The 18,663-nt window shown below is 31.5% G+C and overlaps 5 protein-coding genes and 1 pseudogene across 6 annotated transcripts, besides 7 other annotated features; 1 reads left to right on the top strand and 5 right to left on the bottom strand.

Moving 5' to 3' along the window:
* Positions 1–443: 443 nt before the first annotated feature.
* Positions 444–2,189, bottom strand: TVAGG3_0134750 (uncharacterized protein; the record flags this gene model as incomplete). Its single annotated transcript, XM_001301963.1, has 1 exon — positions 1,368–2,051. One exon carries the CDS (start codon positions 2,049–2,051, stop codon positions 1,368–1,370), a length of 684 nt encoding a protein of 227 aa, XP_001301964.1.
* Positions 2,190–2,467: 278 nt separating this feature from the next.
* TVAGG3_0134740 (uncharacterized protein) lies at positions 2,468–3,867 on the bottom strand (the record flags this gene model as incomplete). The annotated part of the gene is made up of 1 exon (XM_001301962.1): positions 2,523–3,755. One exon carries the CDS (start codon positions 3,753–3,755, stop codon positions 2,523–2,525), a length of 1,233 nt encoding a protein of 410 aa, XP_001301963.1.
* Positions 3,868–4,146: 279 nt separating this feature from the next.
* Positions 4,147–4,168: a terminal%2Cinverted (terminal inverted repeat of Kolobok-1_TV transposon ID:TVAGG3_0134730).
* Positions 4,147–7,110: a mobile genetic element.
* Positions 7,089–7,110: a terminal%2Cinverted (terminal inverted repeat of Kolobok-1_TV transposon ID:TVAGG3_0134730).
* Positions 7,111–7,546: 436 nt separating this feature from the next.
* Positions 7,547–7,586: a mobile genetic element.
* Positions 7,547–7,586: a terminal%2Cinverted (terminal inverted repeat of MuDR-1/TvPhantom-1 transposon ID:TVAGG3_0134720).
* Positions 7,587–8,650: 1,064 nt separating this feature from the next.
* TVAGG3_0134710 (uncharacterized protein) lies at positions 8,651–8,890 on the bottom strand (the record flags this gene model as incomplete). The annotated part of the gene is made up of 1 exon (XM_001301959.1): positions 8,651–8,890. The coding sequence occupies one exon, from the start codon at positions 8,888–8,890 to the stop codon at positions 8,651–8,653; it is 240 nt and encodes a 79-aa protein (XP_001301960.1).
* Positions 8,891–9,597: 707 nt separating this feature from the next.
* On the bottom strand, positions 9,598–10,047 carry TVAGG3_0134700 (uncharacterized protein; the record flags this gene model as incomplete). Its single annotated transcript, XM_051224060.1, has 1 exon — positions 9,598–10,047. The coding sequence occupies one exon, from the start codon at positions 10,045–10,047 to the stop codon at positions 9,598–9,600; it is 450 nt and encodes a 149-aa protein (XP_051109046.1).
* Positions 10,048–10,083: 36 nt separating this feature from the next.
* Positions 10,084–11,604: a mobile genetic element.
* On the bottom strand, positions 10,410–11,322 carry TVAGG3_0134690 (uncharacterized protein; the record flags this gene model as incomplete). The annotated part of the gene is made up of 1 exon (XM_051224059.1): positions 10,410–11,322. A coding segment is annotated over one exon (913 nt), but the record flags the coding sequence as incomplete, so codon positions are not given.
* Positions 11,605–12,226: 622 nt separating the features above from the next.
* Positions 12,227–18,627, top strand: TVAGG3_0134670 (annotated as a pseudogene). Its single transcript has one exon. A coding segment is annotated over exon 1 (6,401 nt).
* Positions 12,227–18,627: a mobile genetic element.
* Positions 18,628–18,663: the final 36 nt, after the last annotated feature.

The raw sequence follows: 18,663 nt of genomic DNA, 5'->3' as shown, positions 1-18,663 counted from the left end.
TCTGTGAGAATTTGTTTCAATTTTTTAACAATAATGAAGTATCAGTAGTTATTTCTGCAGAAATTCAATAACACATAGTGAGCAACTAATGATACCTCCTAAATTTAGGCTTGAAAAACTTGATTAGAAAATACTTCTATGAAAAATTGATATTATCGTTTTATAACAGTCCTTGAGTAATGTACTAATGTTATGGATCTGATTCATTAAGTTGAGCTGACTCAAAAATGGTTTTAATCGATGATATTGAATCGAAATACACATTTTTAAAAGGAATGTATAACTTTTTAAGATAAAATTATAACCTAATCATCAAGTACACTCTAGTTATATATGAAAATCTATCTTAGCTTTAAATCTAAATTCCAAAAAAAATTCAAAAAATGAAAAATATAATTAAAAAATACAATTTTTAGAACAAAATTCCGAAATTAAGATTTTTTGAAAAATTAAATGTGTTTTATAATTGATCTTGATGCAATATATTTCCTTTTGTTCCCGAAAAAAGTCAATATTTCTTGATTGCAAAATTTAATTTTAAAAAACGAACAATTTTTGATCTAAAGAAGAACTATTTCTGGTCAAAATTCAAAATCAGATAGATTTACCGAAAGAAATAAACATAAAATTTTTATAATTATAAAATACAATTATTTCGAAGATGCTACTTGAGTTACATGTAACCCAAAAGTAATCTTCTTTGTGTAGGGGTAAAACAAGTTACAAGTAATAGAAATCCATAATTTTTATTGCTGGTTGTGCTTTTGCACTAATATTTATTTGATAACTGTATGTAGTTCATTATGATAACAGCTAATTTACAAGTTAACTAATTGGTGGTGTATGTTTTTGATGAAATGCAATTCGTTTCTAAAAATTGGCAAGACAGATTTTTCTCATTTTCTACGTACTTATTATATATTTGTACCTGATTTATTTCCATGATTTTCAAAGAGAAAGCGCGGTCTCAAAAAAATTTCATAAATTTAATTTTTTATAGTAGAGATTTTCCGATAGTATTATAAGTGTTTTCGAATTTTAGTAATCTTGGCTGATCAAATGATGAGAAATTTGATAGGTTGCAAAAAATCAAAATATGTTCTTTTTTGTAAACTTTAATTCATGCAACAAACATTGCATTCTCTTAAGGGTATACTAATGCTTTGTTTGCTCTAAAATCTTGGTTAAATTCAAAGGGTATTACGAGTTGTGAAGCCAACAAATGCCCTTTGATTTTTTAGAATTTAAGGTTAAAAGTGTCCGTACCTTTAAAAAAAGAATAATATTTTCATATTGTATTTAAATATTAGTACTTTATATTGATATGAATAATATATTACATAATACAAAAATATATTTAAAATAAATTAGTGTTTCTTACCTTTTCCTTTCTTTCCTTGCTTAGGTTGTTCTTTCTGTAGCTTGTTTTCTTCACCGTTGTTGTTTTCTGTTGGTTGCTCTTCTTGATTTTCTTGTTGCTGATTTTGAGTTTGATTTTTGTTTCTAAAGAAGAGATATGCTATCGTAGCTATTGTAAATATGGACGCTTTGAAGTCTTTTCCTGGTGGCATTGGATCTGGCTTTTTCATCGAATAAACAGTAATTTCATTAGAATTGTTATCGTAAAAGATTAAATTTAAACATAGATATGTGAGCATGTTGAGAGAAAATGTTATGTTAGTCCCTAAAATCTGGCCAAATGCGTTAAGTAGATTATTTTGTTCGAAATCCAATTTAACATCTGTAACATGTATTTCTGAGTCATCTTCTTGGTAAAAAACATGGAAAGTGTCGCGGTCGGTGCCATTAAATCTCAAAATAAGGTGATATTCAAATGGCTCTTCAGAATGTGAAGTGATTTTAAGATCTCCGATAAGAGCATCTTCTTTTGGATGAGGCTTTAAGTTAATATTGTATGAACTTCCTGTTGAATTTGAAGTTAGTTCTGTAGAAGTGATTGTCCAATTTCCAAACATAAGCTCATCTCCCCAAACAGGATTTCTTTTTGGCCTTGTATCTCTATAGGCTAGGAAAGTCAGAAAGGAAATCATCAAAACTGTAATGAAAAGGTTTTCTGACACTAAGAAACTTTACATAAAGTGTCAAAAAGGCAAATTTAGGAAAAGTTATTTGTTGAAATATATAACAGTTATCCAATATAAGCTTAAGGTATTTAAAAAATGAGTGTGAAAGTCAAAAGAATTGATTAAAATTAAACAATTTGAAGGACCTAGAGTCTGCGATGTACTAGTTATATATCAGTTCATCGTATACTCTAGTTCCAAACCAAAAATGCATGAAATTGAGTGGCAATGTTGACATTGCACTCAATATCTCGCAATTTTAGCTGGTAATTGGTGGGTGAGAGTATCATTGCATGAAATGATATCTCTCACTCTCCAATTCTTCCTATAATGCAAAAAAAAATAATTCAAAATATTTTTTTATTCTAATCATAATAACAACACTATATCAAAAATTTTAATCTAATATTTTCTATACATTTTTTTGCCAAATCTTGTTTAAACATCATAATCATTATCAGAAGAGTCAATATCATCATCAGCAAAAGCATGGCTTGCCTTTTGAAGTTGAAGAGAAGAAATATGATTTTCAAACTGAAGTTTCTCAATTTGACGATCTAATTCTTGTATGATAGCCTTATTTTGAGTAATCATTGATTGCGTGCTGATAAGTTGTTTATCAATGTTTTCTTTTTGCTTTTGCAATCCATCTAAATTATTAACAGAGATTTGTGATACTTGAGTTTCAATCCTTGAAACATCATTAGATAATTCTTCATGAGCTTCACTATCCTTCAACATCATATTCGATATTTCATCACACTGATGCTTATATGCAAGACAAGCTGTCCTTATATCAATTGCAATTACTTTCTTTTTCTTGAGTTTTTCTTGAATATCTTTAATTTTCGCACGTATTGTTTCCATGCTTTCATTATCTGTATCTGTTTTAATGCGTTGTGCAGCTTTTCTCTGTTTGAGCTGGGATCTTTTTTGTTCAAGAGCTGCTTTTGATTTTTCAGTAACTATTGGTATATTCATTTTAAGCGTTGCTATTTCGTCCTCGTATTTCTGGCATGTTGACTTGAAAAGATCATCAATTCTGTTAAATTCAATTTGAGCAATTTCAAGTTTTTCTTTGTTTTGCTGAGATTTTTGTTTAGTCTGTTTGTATAAGTTTTCTAAATCGGATGCTTTTGCTGTAATGACTTCTAGTTGTGTTTCAAGCGAAGCTTGTTTTTCTATTTCATTATGAATTTTTCCAATAATTTCCGTAGGTGAACATGAATAGATTTCTGATAAAGAACTGTTCTTTTCTTCCAATTTATTAGTTGTAGAATTTCTCCATTTATCGAAAAATTGAGAGATCCTTCCTCTCTCAATGTAATATTTTGCATTTTGAACTACAACTAAACAATTTTCTTTATGCCGACGCATTCGTTTGAGTTTTGTAAAATATTTCAGACATTCATCTTCGTTAGGAATTAATTCTGTTGAATTTTCATCGTAAGATTGCAAACAATCGTTGCGATTTCGTAAAGATCTATATGCCCAATCTGAAAATGTTTTCATACGTTGTATTTTGTTGTTTAGATAATCAAATAAAATTCCACCACGCTTATCTTCAAAATTTGCTAGATCAGGGACGTCTTCTTGGCTTCTATCACTATATATACTAGTTGTGTTTGTTTGATCTTGAATCATTGAGGATGATTCAGACTCAGAATTCATTCAGAAAGACGTTTAGAAGATTAGACCTATTTATAAATAGCAGGGGATTTATAAATATACCCCCTTATTTGGAATTTCCAATTAATTGGAAAAACCACCCGATTGGAAAAACCGTCGCAATTGGAAATATTGCGAGATTGGAATTTCCAATCTCTCAATTGGAAATTCCAAATAAGTTTTTATTTGGAAATTCCAATTCATTTGGAAATTATAAATAAGATACCTTATTTATGAATACCCTTATGTTTGGAAATATAAGGGCTTTTAGAAATTAGAAAAAAGAAATTTGAAATTGGAAAAACCAGAGTATTTTGATTATACTATAGGTGAATGTAAAAATTTAATTAGTATATATTACATTTAAAAACTATTGCATTTTATCAAATTTTAAGGGTATAGTAAACTCAAAATTCTAGAGTTTTGAGAGTGCCAATAAACTCTATAGGCCTATATATATCTATATTTTAAAGGAGAGGTTACGCCATAATATTTGATATTATAAATTATTAATTCAAAATAAAAGTAGAAAATGAAACCAATTTTATTCTAACCTATATAAATATATCAATAATCTAAAATGATTATAGTCTGAACTATATTTTACCAGATTATCAAATATAAGAGAAATGAAATAAGGCATAAAAATATCATAGCATAATTATTGGATAAATGCATTAATAAATTATTTATATCATAATGAGAAAAAATCAAAATAAGAAAATGAGCATAATAATAATTTAATTAAAACCAAAAACAATAAATAAAATGTAATTTTCGTTAATCAAAGTCATCAATGTCTTCGTCTTCTGATTCCCATTCGGACTTGAAAACTTGATAATCTCCTCCTGGTACACTCTGAATGGATTTTTTGTATTTATTCTGTTTTTTAGAACCTTTTGTAACAGTTTTTTGTTTCAATATCATTTTGGAGTAACAATTCTCTTCAAATGATTTGACACAATCTTCTGAAAGTGGGGGAAGATGTAATGCTTTTTGTATATCTCCGAGAAAATGCTCTGGATCATTCCATTCTAAGATTGCAACGTTAACTCTAATGTTAATGTTCTTCAAGGCTCTTGATTTGTCCAAATAGCATGCAATTTTGGAGTTAAACGCTTCATTCATGCAGGTAGATCCAATGGAAGAAACTTTGGAAACTATGGGTGTCCATTTGTGAACCCAGTCATAGAGCATGAATTGAAGTTGGATCGAATTGACACCTTTTTGCCATTCAAAGCATTTGTAATTGTGCGGTTCGCAAAAAGAATGATTGCCTACGTAATGGTAGACACAATTCTCCCACATTTTCGTACGTTTGTCAATATTTTCTTCGGCAAAACATGACCAAAGCCACATACTTAGGCTTGCATTCAGACCCCAGAAAGGTCTCTCTATTTTTTCAATCTTCTGAGTCTTGTCGTTGAAAACTTCAACTGTCTTATGAGAAGCTGAGAACTTTGTAAAATCTTTTGAGATATTTTTTGATACATGACCTGGATCGAATCTTTCAAGATGAGAGACGCCAAATTCTTTAAAGACAGAGACACTTTTGTTATCTCGGTCTTTAATAATCTCTTTAACATCTTTCAAGATATTGTATTTCTTTAATTGCTTCAAGATGATTCGAGTTCCAGCACTTTCCATATTGTTGGAAGCTCCGGAATACTGAGCATGCTGTCTGTTTCCACCAATATGGTTGATGTTCACGCATGCAAGAACTCTTTTTGTGACAGCATCGAGCGCAGTTACTGTACAACTTGGCGAGTTTCGCCTGTGCGTCCATCTTGCATCAATGGATAGTAAGGACTTTCTCGACAGCATTAGGGAAATACTTTTAAGTCTTCTAATCTTATCGTCACAAAAATCTCTGTTGTCTCATGACACCACTCTTCACAGGGGGCTTAGTTCCACAAAGAGAAAGAAAGCGAGCACCTTTTGTATATGGCATTCCGGTCATTATGCAAGCACCAAGCATCTGTCGCGCTGAGAGTCGACGACGTTCGTGGAGTAAAATGTTAGGCATTGCCTTTGTTTTCCGTTTTGGGTGAACAATATGGCCCATACAACAACAAAAAAAATGAAATCCCGCCAAAAGTGAAAATTGAATAAAAAGTAATAATTAATATATATACTATATCATTAGATGAATATTTTGGAATAACATTTTAAAATCGAGGTTTTTCAATGGATAACGGTTCAATCAAAAATTAAAAAATGGAACATTTCTGTCGTTTCAAAATTCCAAAATAACGTTTCTATTCCTCTCAAAAGTAAAAATAAACTTTATTGGAGAAAAAAATATTTTTATTTTCCAAAAAAAAGAAAACCTTAAATGCAAATCTAATTTTGATGCTTTTGTTTGTGATTTTTTGGATTTCGAAAAAATTTGAAAATTCAGACAAGTTACCATTAACACTAATACGTTTCAGCGAGTCGGTCCCATCAGAGAAATTTTCATAAATCGGCGATATAATTTATTATTTCAGCAAAATATTCTCAGATCCAACTAGAATAAGGTCATATTATACAAATTTAGCAAAGGCTAGTTATCCTACCTATTCAATTAACTTTAATTTTAAATAATTCAAGACAATTCTCAAAATTACCTTAATAATCGCGTTCTCTTCGCAAAATGACGATTCATCATTCACTACCAGCATAAACTGAGGGCTTGTGCTCACAGAATAATACAGATAATTTACTTATTAATGCAAAATTTAGTACCAAAAGGTAATCATAGAAGATACAAAAAAGTTTCTTTATTTTGATTGCTGATTTTATTTCTTCTAAAATTTACCAAATCTAAAAAATCCAAAATTGAATGCTATTGAATTTCATGTTTATGTAACATATACTATTTATTATATAAGGAATAAAAATTTTATAGTTTTAATCAAAAATAAAGGTGTACTAAATGCATACAAAACAAGGTATTTTTACTCATCCAAAATATGTTAACAGTGCTATTTATATAATCAATATTCGAATTTCGAAATCATTTTGATGAAATCTTTATTTTAAAATTGAGTTGACTGTTAAAATCACCCGAGAAGAGGGATTATCTCAATGAAAAGTGCATAAAATAGCAAACGCACAAGATGACACTATGCAGCTTTATATTGTTATACAGGATGAACATATAAAATGTTTGGAAAACACTTACTTCGTTCTACAAATGTGTATCTCTTTATATCAAAGATTCTTCTCAAATTATTGAGAGACTTCTCTCAAAAAAGGAAAATTTGATAACTAAAAAATTATGGCATAACCTCTCGTTTTGCATAGATATATATTTACATGGTCACAGAGCTTATTTTCATTGTCAAAACTTAAAAATTTTTAGTGGACTATACCCTTAAATTCAACAAAAATTTTGTTTTGTTTAATAAGATAATATAGGGCATATTTCCAATTTCCATTTCTAATTCACAATTGAAGTTTTATTTATAATTTCCAAATGAATTGGAATTTCCAAATAAAAACTTATTTGGAATTTCCAATTGAGAGATTGGAAATTCCAATCTCGCAATATTTCCAATTGCGACGGTTTTTCCAATCGGGTGGTTTTTCCAATTAATTGGAAATTCCAAATAAGGGGGTATATTTATAAATCCCCTGCTATTTATAAATAGGTCTATTTATATAAAAAATATCTTCCTTATATACTTTCTAACTTAAATACATGAAATATAATATAAGGGATTGTTATGTAGAGAGGCCGACGTCATAAATAGATATTTATTTCAATCAATATGGGTTGGGTTGGAGTTGTCTCCAACGTGGTGTTACATTGTAAACTTCTCAATATTGAGTGGTTTACGTCATGACGCCAGCGAAATTTAAGGGGGTAACTTTGAATAGTTGTAAACTTTTTCGTAATTTGGACTTTATTCATCCTCAGATTGAGCGATTTGAAATTAAATGATAAATATATATTATGCAATATATACCATACCTATAATTAGTAAATGATATCTCTAGGTTAGCTACAAACGCTTAGGAGACTTAGCAAAATATATATATATATATATATATATATAAATTTGAAGAATGACTCAATGCGTAGTATATTTGGAACTATAAAAATATGCAAACAATACTATAAATAAGTTTCCTGAGATACGTATAAGAGCGCTTTTTGGATATTTTAGTTAGTATACAAGTATTGCGTATGGTGGCACTGCGTTCCACCATACGCAATACTTGTGAATTTGACACTTTACAAAACCACTAACATATATTTTACAACACAAACACAAACAATAACTTAACCTTAAATATTTATAAAGCCGCCAACCACTTCACCTCACTAACGTTTTCACAAACGACTTCACTACTGTAAAAAATAAACGTTCTCACTTACAAGAGTATGCTACTCCTCCCATTGCTTCACACAATACTTCATATTCTTCAGTATCGCTGCTGTCGCTCCAATCGTCAGAGTCAAAGTCACTGTCAAAATAAATGTTAGTAAGTTTTGACAAAGCTAATGAAACACGTTTACCGTTTGTATCGTATGCTTGTATAAACTTTCCATTCTTCATTCCTTCATAAACGCTCAAACTAACTTTACCCTTTCTCTCTCGTATCTGATAGAATGTATTTTCACGAGGAACGAAGAACAAGTTCTTGAACTCATGACCGTTATAGTTTGTTATCTCAATAGTTTTCGTCATTTATATAAAAATAAAATAAAAAATAATTTTAAAAAATAAACTTAAAAATAAATGATATCACCACCTTCACGCGTATGAAAACATAGCCCAAAAATAAATTTAGGGTAGAAGGGTATTTATAACCCGATATCTAACCTCATTTCTACCCTATCCACTTTGCGGCTCTGACCCTTTGGGTCTCTTGAATTCATTGCTTTATAACTCTCTTCCTTGGTTTCTTCATTCTTCATCATTGACTTTCTCCAACTCTTCTAACTTCTTCTTAAGTTCAGCAATGTTGTCTTCATGAAGTTTAATCTTTCTCAAAATTCCTTCTTTATCTAATGGTTGCTTTATCTTTCTAAACTGAACTCTACCATCCTTCATAGTATGAACGTAAAAACCTTCTGGAACCGCTCCTGATTTAATGTATTCTACCAAGAACTTTTGTTTCATTGCTTCAGTGACTTTAGTCGTCATTTTACTCTAAAGTGAAGCTAGCACAGCGATAATGGATTTCATGACTTTTTAGTATTTCATGCAATCTTAACAGATAGCCTTACAAGTACTTCCAGTGTCCCTAGCTGTCCCTCCTTTTTATATAACTCCATGACATTTATAATCTCGCGAAACTTAACAGGTAGCATAACAGATTAAAATCAGATGAGGTTTTGAACCAAAATTTCTAAGCAACGTTGTCAAGGATTTTGAGGAACTAGAGACAGAGTGTGGCAAAGTCCAAGATTTAATTTATCTTCATCTGTTTCATCAGCTATCTCATCTAATATGCCAATATTTTATTCATAACTCGTGGCAAACTCACTAACTTTCATTATGTTCATCTGCATGCTTCATCTGATAGAAAGTATGACTTTCATTAACTCTGTGAGATAATGAAAACTACTAGGGACAGAGACCATGGCAAAGTTTATGACTTTCATTATTTCCAGAACTTAATGAAAACTACTAGGGACAGAGACCATGGCAAAGTTCATGATTTAATTTATTCTCTCACTAACAACAAACACAAACTCCAACACTAACATCAAGTACTAACTTCAGCACAAATGACAAACGCTAACAACAAACACAAACTCCAACACTAACATCAAGTACTAACTTCAGCACAAATGACAAACACTAACAACAAACACAAACTCCAACACTAACGACAAAAATAAATGTCCTCACTTCTTAACAAAGTAATATGTGCTTCTTACACCACCATAGCTCAAACGTTTCTTTTCAAACATCGATTGAAACTTATTTTGAGCCATTGGCTTTAGTCTCTTTTTCTTCAAATACGCCAAGAAATCTTCTTCACATCTTTTCACTTCATAGCCTTCTTTAAACTCCTCCTTGTTAAGTTCTATGAAATCCTTTATATCATTCTTTGTTGCAATGGCTTCTTCACGAACGACATCGTGAACTATTTCATCATTGCATTCATGTATGACCTCCTCACTGTTCTCATGAACTATTTCAACACTGTTCTCATGAACGACCTCCTTACTGTCTTTCATAAGCGTTTCAAAGTCTCCTTTACTCATTACTTCAATCTCATGCTGTTCACAGTAGTACTTAAACTCACTGTATATGTCTTTGTTGTATGTTATATTGCTTCCCATGTACTCCATGAATTTTTCAAGCACTTCCTCATAATTCACTGTTTCTTTCTTTCCACGACCTTCTAATATCATACTTGCTTCGTAAATATAACTTCTTGCAGAACCGTCTCGCTTTCTACTTCTCTTCACAAATTCTCTCATCTTGCCACCAAATACATTTGAACTACATGCAAAGAATTCATTCTCCTTCGCAAATTCTTTATATCTTCTGTAGCACTCTGTACAATTCCATCCGGATACAAACTTTTCATAGAACTCCTCGTAAAACATTTGGTAAGGTGTTTTGTTCATTTCGATGAGTTCTTGTTTAGCCCTGGTGAATGGTATCTTCCTTACATCAAATTCACTTAAATCTTTCTTCATGAAGTACGTCAGTAAGTTTGAATAAAACTCTTCATTAAAGCTTTCAATGAGATTTGAGAAATATTCGTAATTTCCTTTGTATCTGCTGCTTACGTCAATGACAACAAATCTTCTGTCGTCTTTGTCAATCTTTACTGAGTTGAAGTTGTTAGATATCATGATGATATTACAAACATTCTCTATCTTTCTTACTGGCTGACACTTCTGATTTAAGTCCAACTGAGTCTCTGTTACTATTGACTTTAGTGCGTCGTGGTTCATGACCTTAGACGTATCGCATGAGCTTAGTTCATTGCATACGATGAGCTTCATGTTCTCAATAGCAGCATTGAATCTACCAACCACATTCTCTATTGCCGTTATATTATTGTTGGCGTACTTGCTAATGAGCTCGCATAGAACATTACTAAATACATTCTTACCAGTTCCTTGCTTTCCTGTTAACAAAAGTACTGTTCCAGTCTTTCCACAAGGATTTTGAACGATGTAGGCGAACCAGTTCAAAACATACTCATAAAGCTCTTCATCCTCATTACATATGACATCGTGAACATGTTTCAAATATCCTTCAATAATGCTTTCATCTACTTCATTCAGTACCTCATACTCATATCCTCTGAAATAGCTGTAAATGTCATCTCTTTCGTCAAAGAATCTCATGCCTGACTTCATAAGATAGTTCTTGTTCTGACCCGCTTCATAAATCATCAGTGCGTTCACATCCTTCTCTTCAATACGTCCTACATAAACACTCTTCATGAGCTTATTGAATTCCTTGCTATCTACTGACACAAGTGTTGTTGTGTCTCGTATTCCATCATAATCTTTCACTAGATATGTCATACGTGCTCCGTCAATAACGACAACACATCTTCTTAAGTCATTTATAACACTAGCTATGTCAATACCTTCTTCACTCATGTACTTATTTCTCCTCAAGTCCTTTAGTGTGAAAGTGTCTCTAAGTTCTATTTCAAGCAATTCATTTACACATCCTTTGCAATACTTCTCTATAAAATATTTCTGTCGTTCTTTACTAAGTTTCTTAACAGCTCTGAAGAACCATGTGTTTTGACTCAAACATCCTTCACAACTTCTCTCATTCATTCCTAGTTCTTTCATGTCATTATCTTCAACCTCTATGGTCTCATTGACTAAGGTCAAAGGGTTCTTAGTCATTGCTGGTCTTATCTGAAACAATGTTTGTGCAACAGGTTTAACTAGTTCAGCAACGTCCTTCCTTAATATGAATAGCTGTTTCCACTCATCTTTGCTAACAGTTCTTTCATAACCACTGACAGTAATGATTTCATTTGCTGACCTTAGACACTTATGTTCTATCATTTGTATTGCTTTTGTGTAAGGCTTTCGTGAGCATAGGTTGTATATGTCATTCCTGCAATGTTCATTCATGCCAATAGTACTAAATCCTTTCTTTGCTGTTGAGTGCATAATATCCATTAGTTCCTGTGTTCGTATTGCTGTCTCATAAAATACAACAAGACCTTTGTCATCTATGACGTACTTACCGAAAACATTGCTTATATTCTTTAACCATGAAATAACATCCTCATTCATGCTGTCAAACATGAAGTAAGGTCTTACATACTCTTCACTTATAAGATACTCCACAAAATACTTGTTAAGCTCTATGTCCTCGTGAGCGATTTCATTAGGTTTGATATTAGTTCCTTTTGTCATTGCTGTCATGTACTTCACTCTCATAGTTCCTTTCAATAGCGTAAAAATACTTCATTGTTTCATAACTGCTCTAAATTCTGTTCAAAATTCGTACAACATAACTTTTTAACATTAGTGAAAGAACATGAGCGAAACAACAACATCTAACATTACAGAAGAAGTCAATGACAATGCCGATGAAAACATTACAGAAGGAGCTAGTGAAAATATTGACGAGTTCAGTGAGGAAGAAGATATTGAAGACGTCAATGAGAACATTAGTGGGGAACAAACTCAATGGGAAACATTGAGAAATCATGAAGATTATGAGATTTGTACGACATATCCTTTTACTATTCGTCGAAAGAAAGACAAACATATTATGAGTGAATGCTTAAATAATTATGGTTATATTGTGCTTAGTTTAAACAACAAAATGCATTTAAAGCATAGAATTATTGCAGAACAGTGGATTGAAAATCCAAACAATTTGAAAGAAATAGACCATATAAATCATGATAGAACGGACAACAGAATCTCAAACCTTCGTTGGTGTTCTAGATCTGAAAACAATATAAATAAAAGCAAGTATGGCGATATAGTTTATGAGTTCGTTGATGAAATATCTGACGAAGCTGTTGAAATAACAGCTTATGGTAAGCATTCGTTTGAGTTCTACTACTATGTTGAGAATGAAGACGCATTCTATTATTATACAGGTCTTAATTATCGAAAACTTCATATAAACTTTACAAAAACAGGTGCTGCTTATGTTTGTATGATAGATACAGAAAACAAGAGTGTAATTTTATTCATAAACAAATTCAAACGCTTGTACGGCTTCATGTAGGACAAACATTATTTTTCAACACTAACGCCAACACTTAGGACAAACATTCATGACTAACATTACTGTATAACATAGACACTAACTTCATATAGAACCGAGCAACTTTCTAAATGTCGACAGCCCCTAGCTCAGTGGTATGGTACAATGAAAATATGGTGTGAAGGTCGCGGGTTCGACTCGCGAGGGTCTCATGTTTGGTATTATCTTGTCAACTTTCTAACTGTCGACATTCTTCCACTTGCTTCAAACACTAATGAACGTGTCAAAATGAGCGTAAAACACTTCGTCAAGACTTCATCGTAAACACTTTGTCATGAGTTCTTCGTAAATGTTTTGTCATGACTTTGTCAAGATTTCATCATAAATGTTTTGTCATAAGTTCTTCGTAAATGCTTTGTTATGACTTTGTCAAGACTTCTTCGTAAATGTTTTGTCAAATTATACGTAAATGACCCAAAAATTATGTTGAGGTGAAGTAGTGCGAACTCACCTGTTTTTTTACATGTTTTCTCACCTCAGAGACTTCATGTCAAAACTTCATCGAAACTAAACATAAACACTTTGTCAAGACTTTGTCGAACTTAAACGTAAACTCTTTGTATAAACTTCTTCGTAAACACTTTGTCAAGACTTCTTCGTATATGTTTTGTCATGACTTCTTCGTATATGCTTTGTCAAGACTACATGTCGAAATGAGTGTAAATGACTAAAAAATATTATTTAGGGTAGATAGATCTACCCCGATTTCTACCACGATTTCTACCCTCAGAGACTTCATGTCAAAACTTCGTCGTAAATGTTTTGTCAAACTGCATCGAAACTAAACATAAACACTTTGTCAAGATTTCATCGTAAATGCTTTGTCATGACTTCTTCGTAAACACTTTGTCATGACTTCATCGTAAATGTTTTGTCAAGATTTCATCGTAAATGCTTTGTCATGACTTCTTCGTAATGAGCGTAAATGACCCAAAATAATGTTTATATTAGCATGTTAGATCTAACATGTTTTCTCACATGTTTTCTAACATCATGAATTTGAATGTGTTTGCTCAGAAGCTTTGAGAAGTAAGCCATCAGACATGAAAGAAAAAACATTTCAACTTCAGCTGAAAGACAAATGCGAATGCATACAGAGAAGGTAGATGGTTCTACGTACTGAAAGAAGAAATGAAGCACTTATACAAACAAACATGTGAAGAACTTACTGAGGAACTCAGTGAGGATATAATTTAAAAAGTTCTTGCTTTATTTTAGCTGCTGTCACTGCTGTCACCAAGTGTCACCATATAAAATGAACGACAGAAAATTTACTGCGCACGCACGCAATGACGCACGCATCGCTGCAAACACTAGTGAAAAAGGTACTGTCTCTTTTATGAGATAGTTCGTGTTTGTCATAGCTGTATCAAAAGAGATGCAGCTTCATTTTCATTGAAACAAAGCAACTATCGACATTCTTCCACTTGCTTCAAAACACTAATGAACGTGTCGAAATGAGCTTAAAACACTTTGTTTTAGGGGTGAGCCTCAAATGGCTCAGCATGTTTTTCATTGACTTTCATGCAGAAACATACATGTCGAAATGAGCTTAAAATACTTTGTTTAGTGGTTGAGCCACTAATGGCTCGACCATATGTCAAAAAGCTAATGCAGGATTTCATGAAGAAGTCATGAAAATATTGTTTAAGTGAAGTAGTGCTATCTCACCTAGTTTCTCACATGTTTTCTCACCTCTTTCAAAATCATTGAAATCATGAGCTAACAACATAAATGCTTTGTCAAGACTTCATTAAAACCAAACATATACACTATGTCAAACACAAACACAAACATATACACTATGTCGAAATGAGCTTAAAACACTTTGTTTAGGGGTGGTGTCTAGAATGGCACGACCGACATCAGTCAAATAATGACAAACATAAGTGAGTTACTGACTGACGTCAGTGAGGTACTGACCGACGTCAGTGAAGTCTTGAATGATATCAGTAAAGTACTGAATGACATCAGTAAATTGGAGGTTGTGAGTCATTGAATTTTAAGGTTTTTGAGAGAAGTCTTGACTTACGTCAGTGAGTTACTGACCGACGTCAGTAAAATACTGACAGACGTCAGTGAGGTACCGAATGACATCAGTAAAATTTTATCGTCATACTTTACATAACAGACTTACATACGAAACTAACTACATGAACTATTTGTCAAACATAAGCGATGTGTCGAAATGAGTGTAAATGACCTCAACATAAATTCCTTCGGTCAGTCAGTCAGTCAATGAAATTACATACAAAACTAAAACATGAACTAACTAACATAAATGAATGTGTTGAATTAAGCATTAAATGCAGCTTATTGTTATGATGTTATTTCTAACACCTTTTCTAACATGTTTTCTAGCATGGAGGATTTCATTGAAAATGAATGAACTTTATGTCGAAATGGGTGTAAATGACCTCGATATAAACGTAAAGACTTTGTCAAACATAAACGTAAACACTTTGTCAATACTTCATCGCAAACACCTTGTCAAACATAAATGTAAACTCTATGTTAAACATGAACTAACCAACATAAACGAATGTGTCAAACATAAACGTAAACACTTTGTCAATACTTCATCGAAATGAGCTTAAAACACTTTGTCAAGACTAAACATAAAGCAAACAAGCAAACAAAACACAGCGAAAGGATTTTGGTCAAGAGTTCTCATGATGAAGAGATAGAATATGTTTCAAGAGGAAATGAAGACATTTATGATGAAAATAATGTATTGTCATCTATGAGTCAAGTATTGCTGAATGTTTCCCTTCATTTCTTTATAAATTATTCTTTCATTTATGATTTCATTAGATATACACATTCTTCCTTCATTTCATTCTATACACAATTTACATCATAGACGATTTAATAGATATAATACTTTACTGTTTCATCTGATATAAACATTATTTGGTGAAAGTATCCTAAAAATATTTGATGGACTTTAACTAAAATAATCATTAGGAGGATTACGGTTTTTTAATCCTCCTTTTTTTCTAAAAAAATCCTTGTACTTTTGGTACTTTCGTACTCTAAAAATATCATAAAAAATTAACTTGAGCTTAAATGCATCCGCAATGAGAGTGCATTCATATCGTATATCTCATTCTCCTTGAACTAAAACATATTTCAAAATTTTGATTAAATCTTCTTAATTTTCCCGAGAACTACCTTAATGTGTTCTACAAATCTAACATAAATGAAATAAGTATGAATGCTAATGTAGAAAAACATCAAAATTTGATTTGTGATTGCTAATATTTTTCAATTTTAATTTTTTCGCATTTCTTTGCATTTTAAGAATGATAAATCAATATACAGTGAGAAATAGAATACATATTTGATATATTATATGCTTTCCTTTCATTTTTCAAAATTTTCATAATATTTATTAAGTAATTTTTCATAACATTATGATGTAATTTATATCTCTTACTATTGGTGTTTTAATATATGATATTTAGAAGCTTTTTAAATTTTTTTTAAGAATAATTCATAAGCCATTTAAGATATATCAAAAATAACACAAAATATATAATACTGATATCAGGAAGAACTTATGTTATGATTTTTATTTCCTAATTTCAATTTTTGAAGAATTTTTATCCTTGGAGTGCAGGACTTTGTTTTTTGGATCTCTTTTTCAACTCTTTGAAAAATGAGTTTTTTAAAAAATAAATAAGATAAATGGCAAGGGTATATATGTACCAATGTATTGATGAGAAGAAAAAATACCTTCATCGATCAAAAAATGCCGAATTTTTTTTCTCAAGTTAAATTATAAAAAGTTGATTTTTTCATGATTTTTTCAAACTCGGCCAATAATAAAAATTTGAAGCCCAAAGTTATATATGTAATGAGAATGCCTTAATTAAATCTGTATCTTAAATCAAAATTAAAATATTTTATTACAATGAAGTGAAATAAGGGGTTTTATTATTTTGGAGGATAAGAGAATTGATAGAGCTCTATGAATTTTTTGAGAACTTTCTAATCCTTGTAGTGCACCCTTAAATAAATGAAATATATCCACCAAATGACTAAAAACTCATTGCAAATGTATCATAGATTGATGTGTAATAGTGTTGTTTATTCAAATATAAATTTTAGAAATCTCATAAATTTGAAATTTAAGTATATAACTAGAATTGATATATTATAGTTGTGCATTATGTTAGGGTAATATTACTCCATACACACTATGTGTAAATCTAATCACATGATGTTTTATTAGCCCAATTATGTTAAAACTGTAAACTTCAGAAAGTTACCCCCTTAAAATTATCAAACATACGATTATTTTTTGCTTCAAATGCTGTTCGGCATTAGAATCAAAAATAATCATTAGTATGATAATTACACTTTTATTGCATTTTTAGCAGGCTTCACGCCTGCATAAAAACGCAATAAAAGTGTAAATTTTGAAAGGGCTTTGGCGAAACTAAAAACTATCGGAAGTGAAGTAGAAAAAAGTTATCTTTTATTACAAATCAGCAAATAAGGATATATATAAAGTTAGAAAATTGAGAGATATATTGAGAATATCATATAAATATTTGAATTAAAAGAGAATATTAATTTAAAATCAAATTATATACATAAATAAAATTATTTAAAATTGAGTTTTGATACATCTTTTGATGGAGTAAACAAAAGTTATTATCTGAAAGAAAATATGATGAGAGTAAATCATATGCCTCGTAAGGAGCAATCCCTACTAGATATCTGGGAAACTCTGTTCAAATCTTCAAGTCTTCATATATGCTTCGGCCATTGTCCAACGATACTGTCTCATACTCTAGGTTTTTTGTCTTGAATTTTTAATTTTCGAATTTTTTTGGATTTTTGTAAAGTTTTGGGCAGTTTTCGATATTAAAATTAAATTTTTTGATTATTAAATGAGGCATTATCAAACATAATTAAATTCCTTTTTAAATATCACTTTATTAAATAAATTCAAACCCATAAAATTTATCCGTTATTTTATTATTTTTTTTATCAAAAAACCAATAACGTTCACTTCACATCCGGACAAAATTGAATACTTTGTCTTGGAGAAAAGACAAAACCTATATGAATTGTCTTGGATAAAAGACAAATTTCTATAGTTTGTCTTTTATCCAAGACAAAATTCACACAAATTATAGGTTTTGCCCAAGATTTGAGAAGTTGAAGCACACCATCTAATGAAGAGAGCCCCTTCGATGGCTGGTGTGAAGCGTTAAATCAACTTCGGTTTTGCCATACTTTTCGAAGTATCCGAGGAAATCGTATTCGAGTCCCCCACCTCAAGCAACAAGGAGCTACAGGAATCTGGTATATCCAGTTTACCTGAAGTTCCTTGTTGCTTGGCTTCCTCGACTTACTCGCTCTAATCCATCATCTCAGATCCCTCAAACATCCTCGACATACTCGCTCTCACTCACCTCTCAGACCTCCTCTACATACACTCACCCCTCATCATCCCTCATTTTACCTCAGAACTCTCTCATCATCTACCATTCTACCTAAGACTCCCTCACCAGCTCTCATCCTACCTCACCCTACCTTGTACTCCCTCAACATCCCTCATCCTACCTCAGACTCGCTCACTTTACCTCAGACTCGCTCATCATCTCTCATCATCGCTCACACGACCTCTTTCTACCTCATAACTCTCTTATTCCATCTATTCTTATCCTTAACTTTGT

This window comes from Trichomonas vaginalis, chromosome IV, assembly GCF_026262505.1.
Source record: "Trichomonas vaginalis G3 chromosome IV, whole genome shotgun sequence".
NCBI classification, from domain to species: Eukaryota; Parabasalia; order Trichomonadida; family Trichomonadidae; genus Trichomonas; species Trichomonas vaginalis.
Note: the sequence above shows the minus strand (reverse complement) of the source record. Positions and strands in the feature narration are given on the sequence as shown.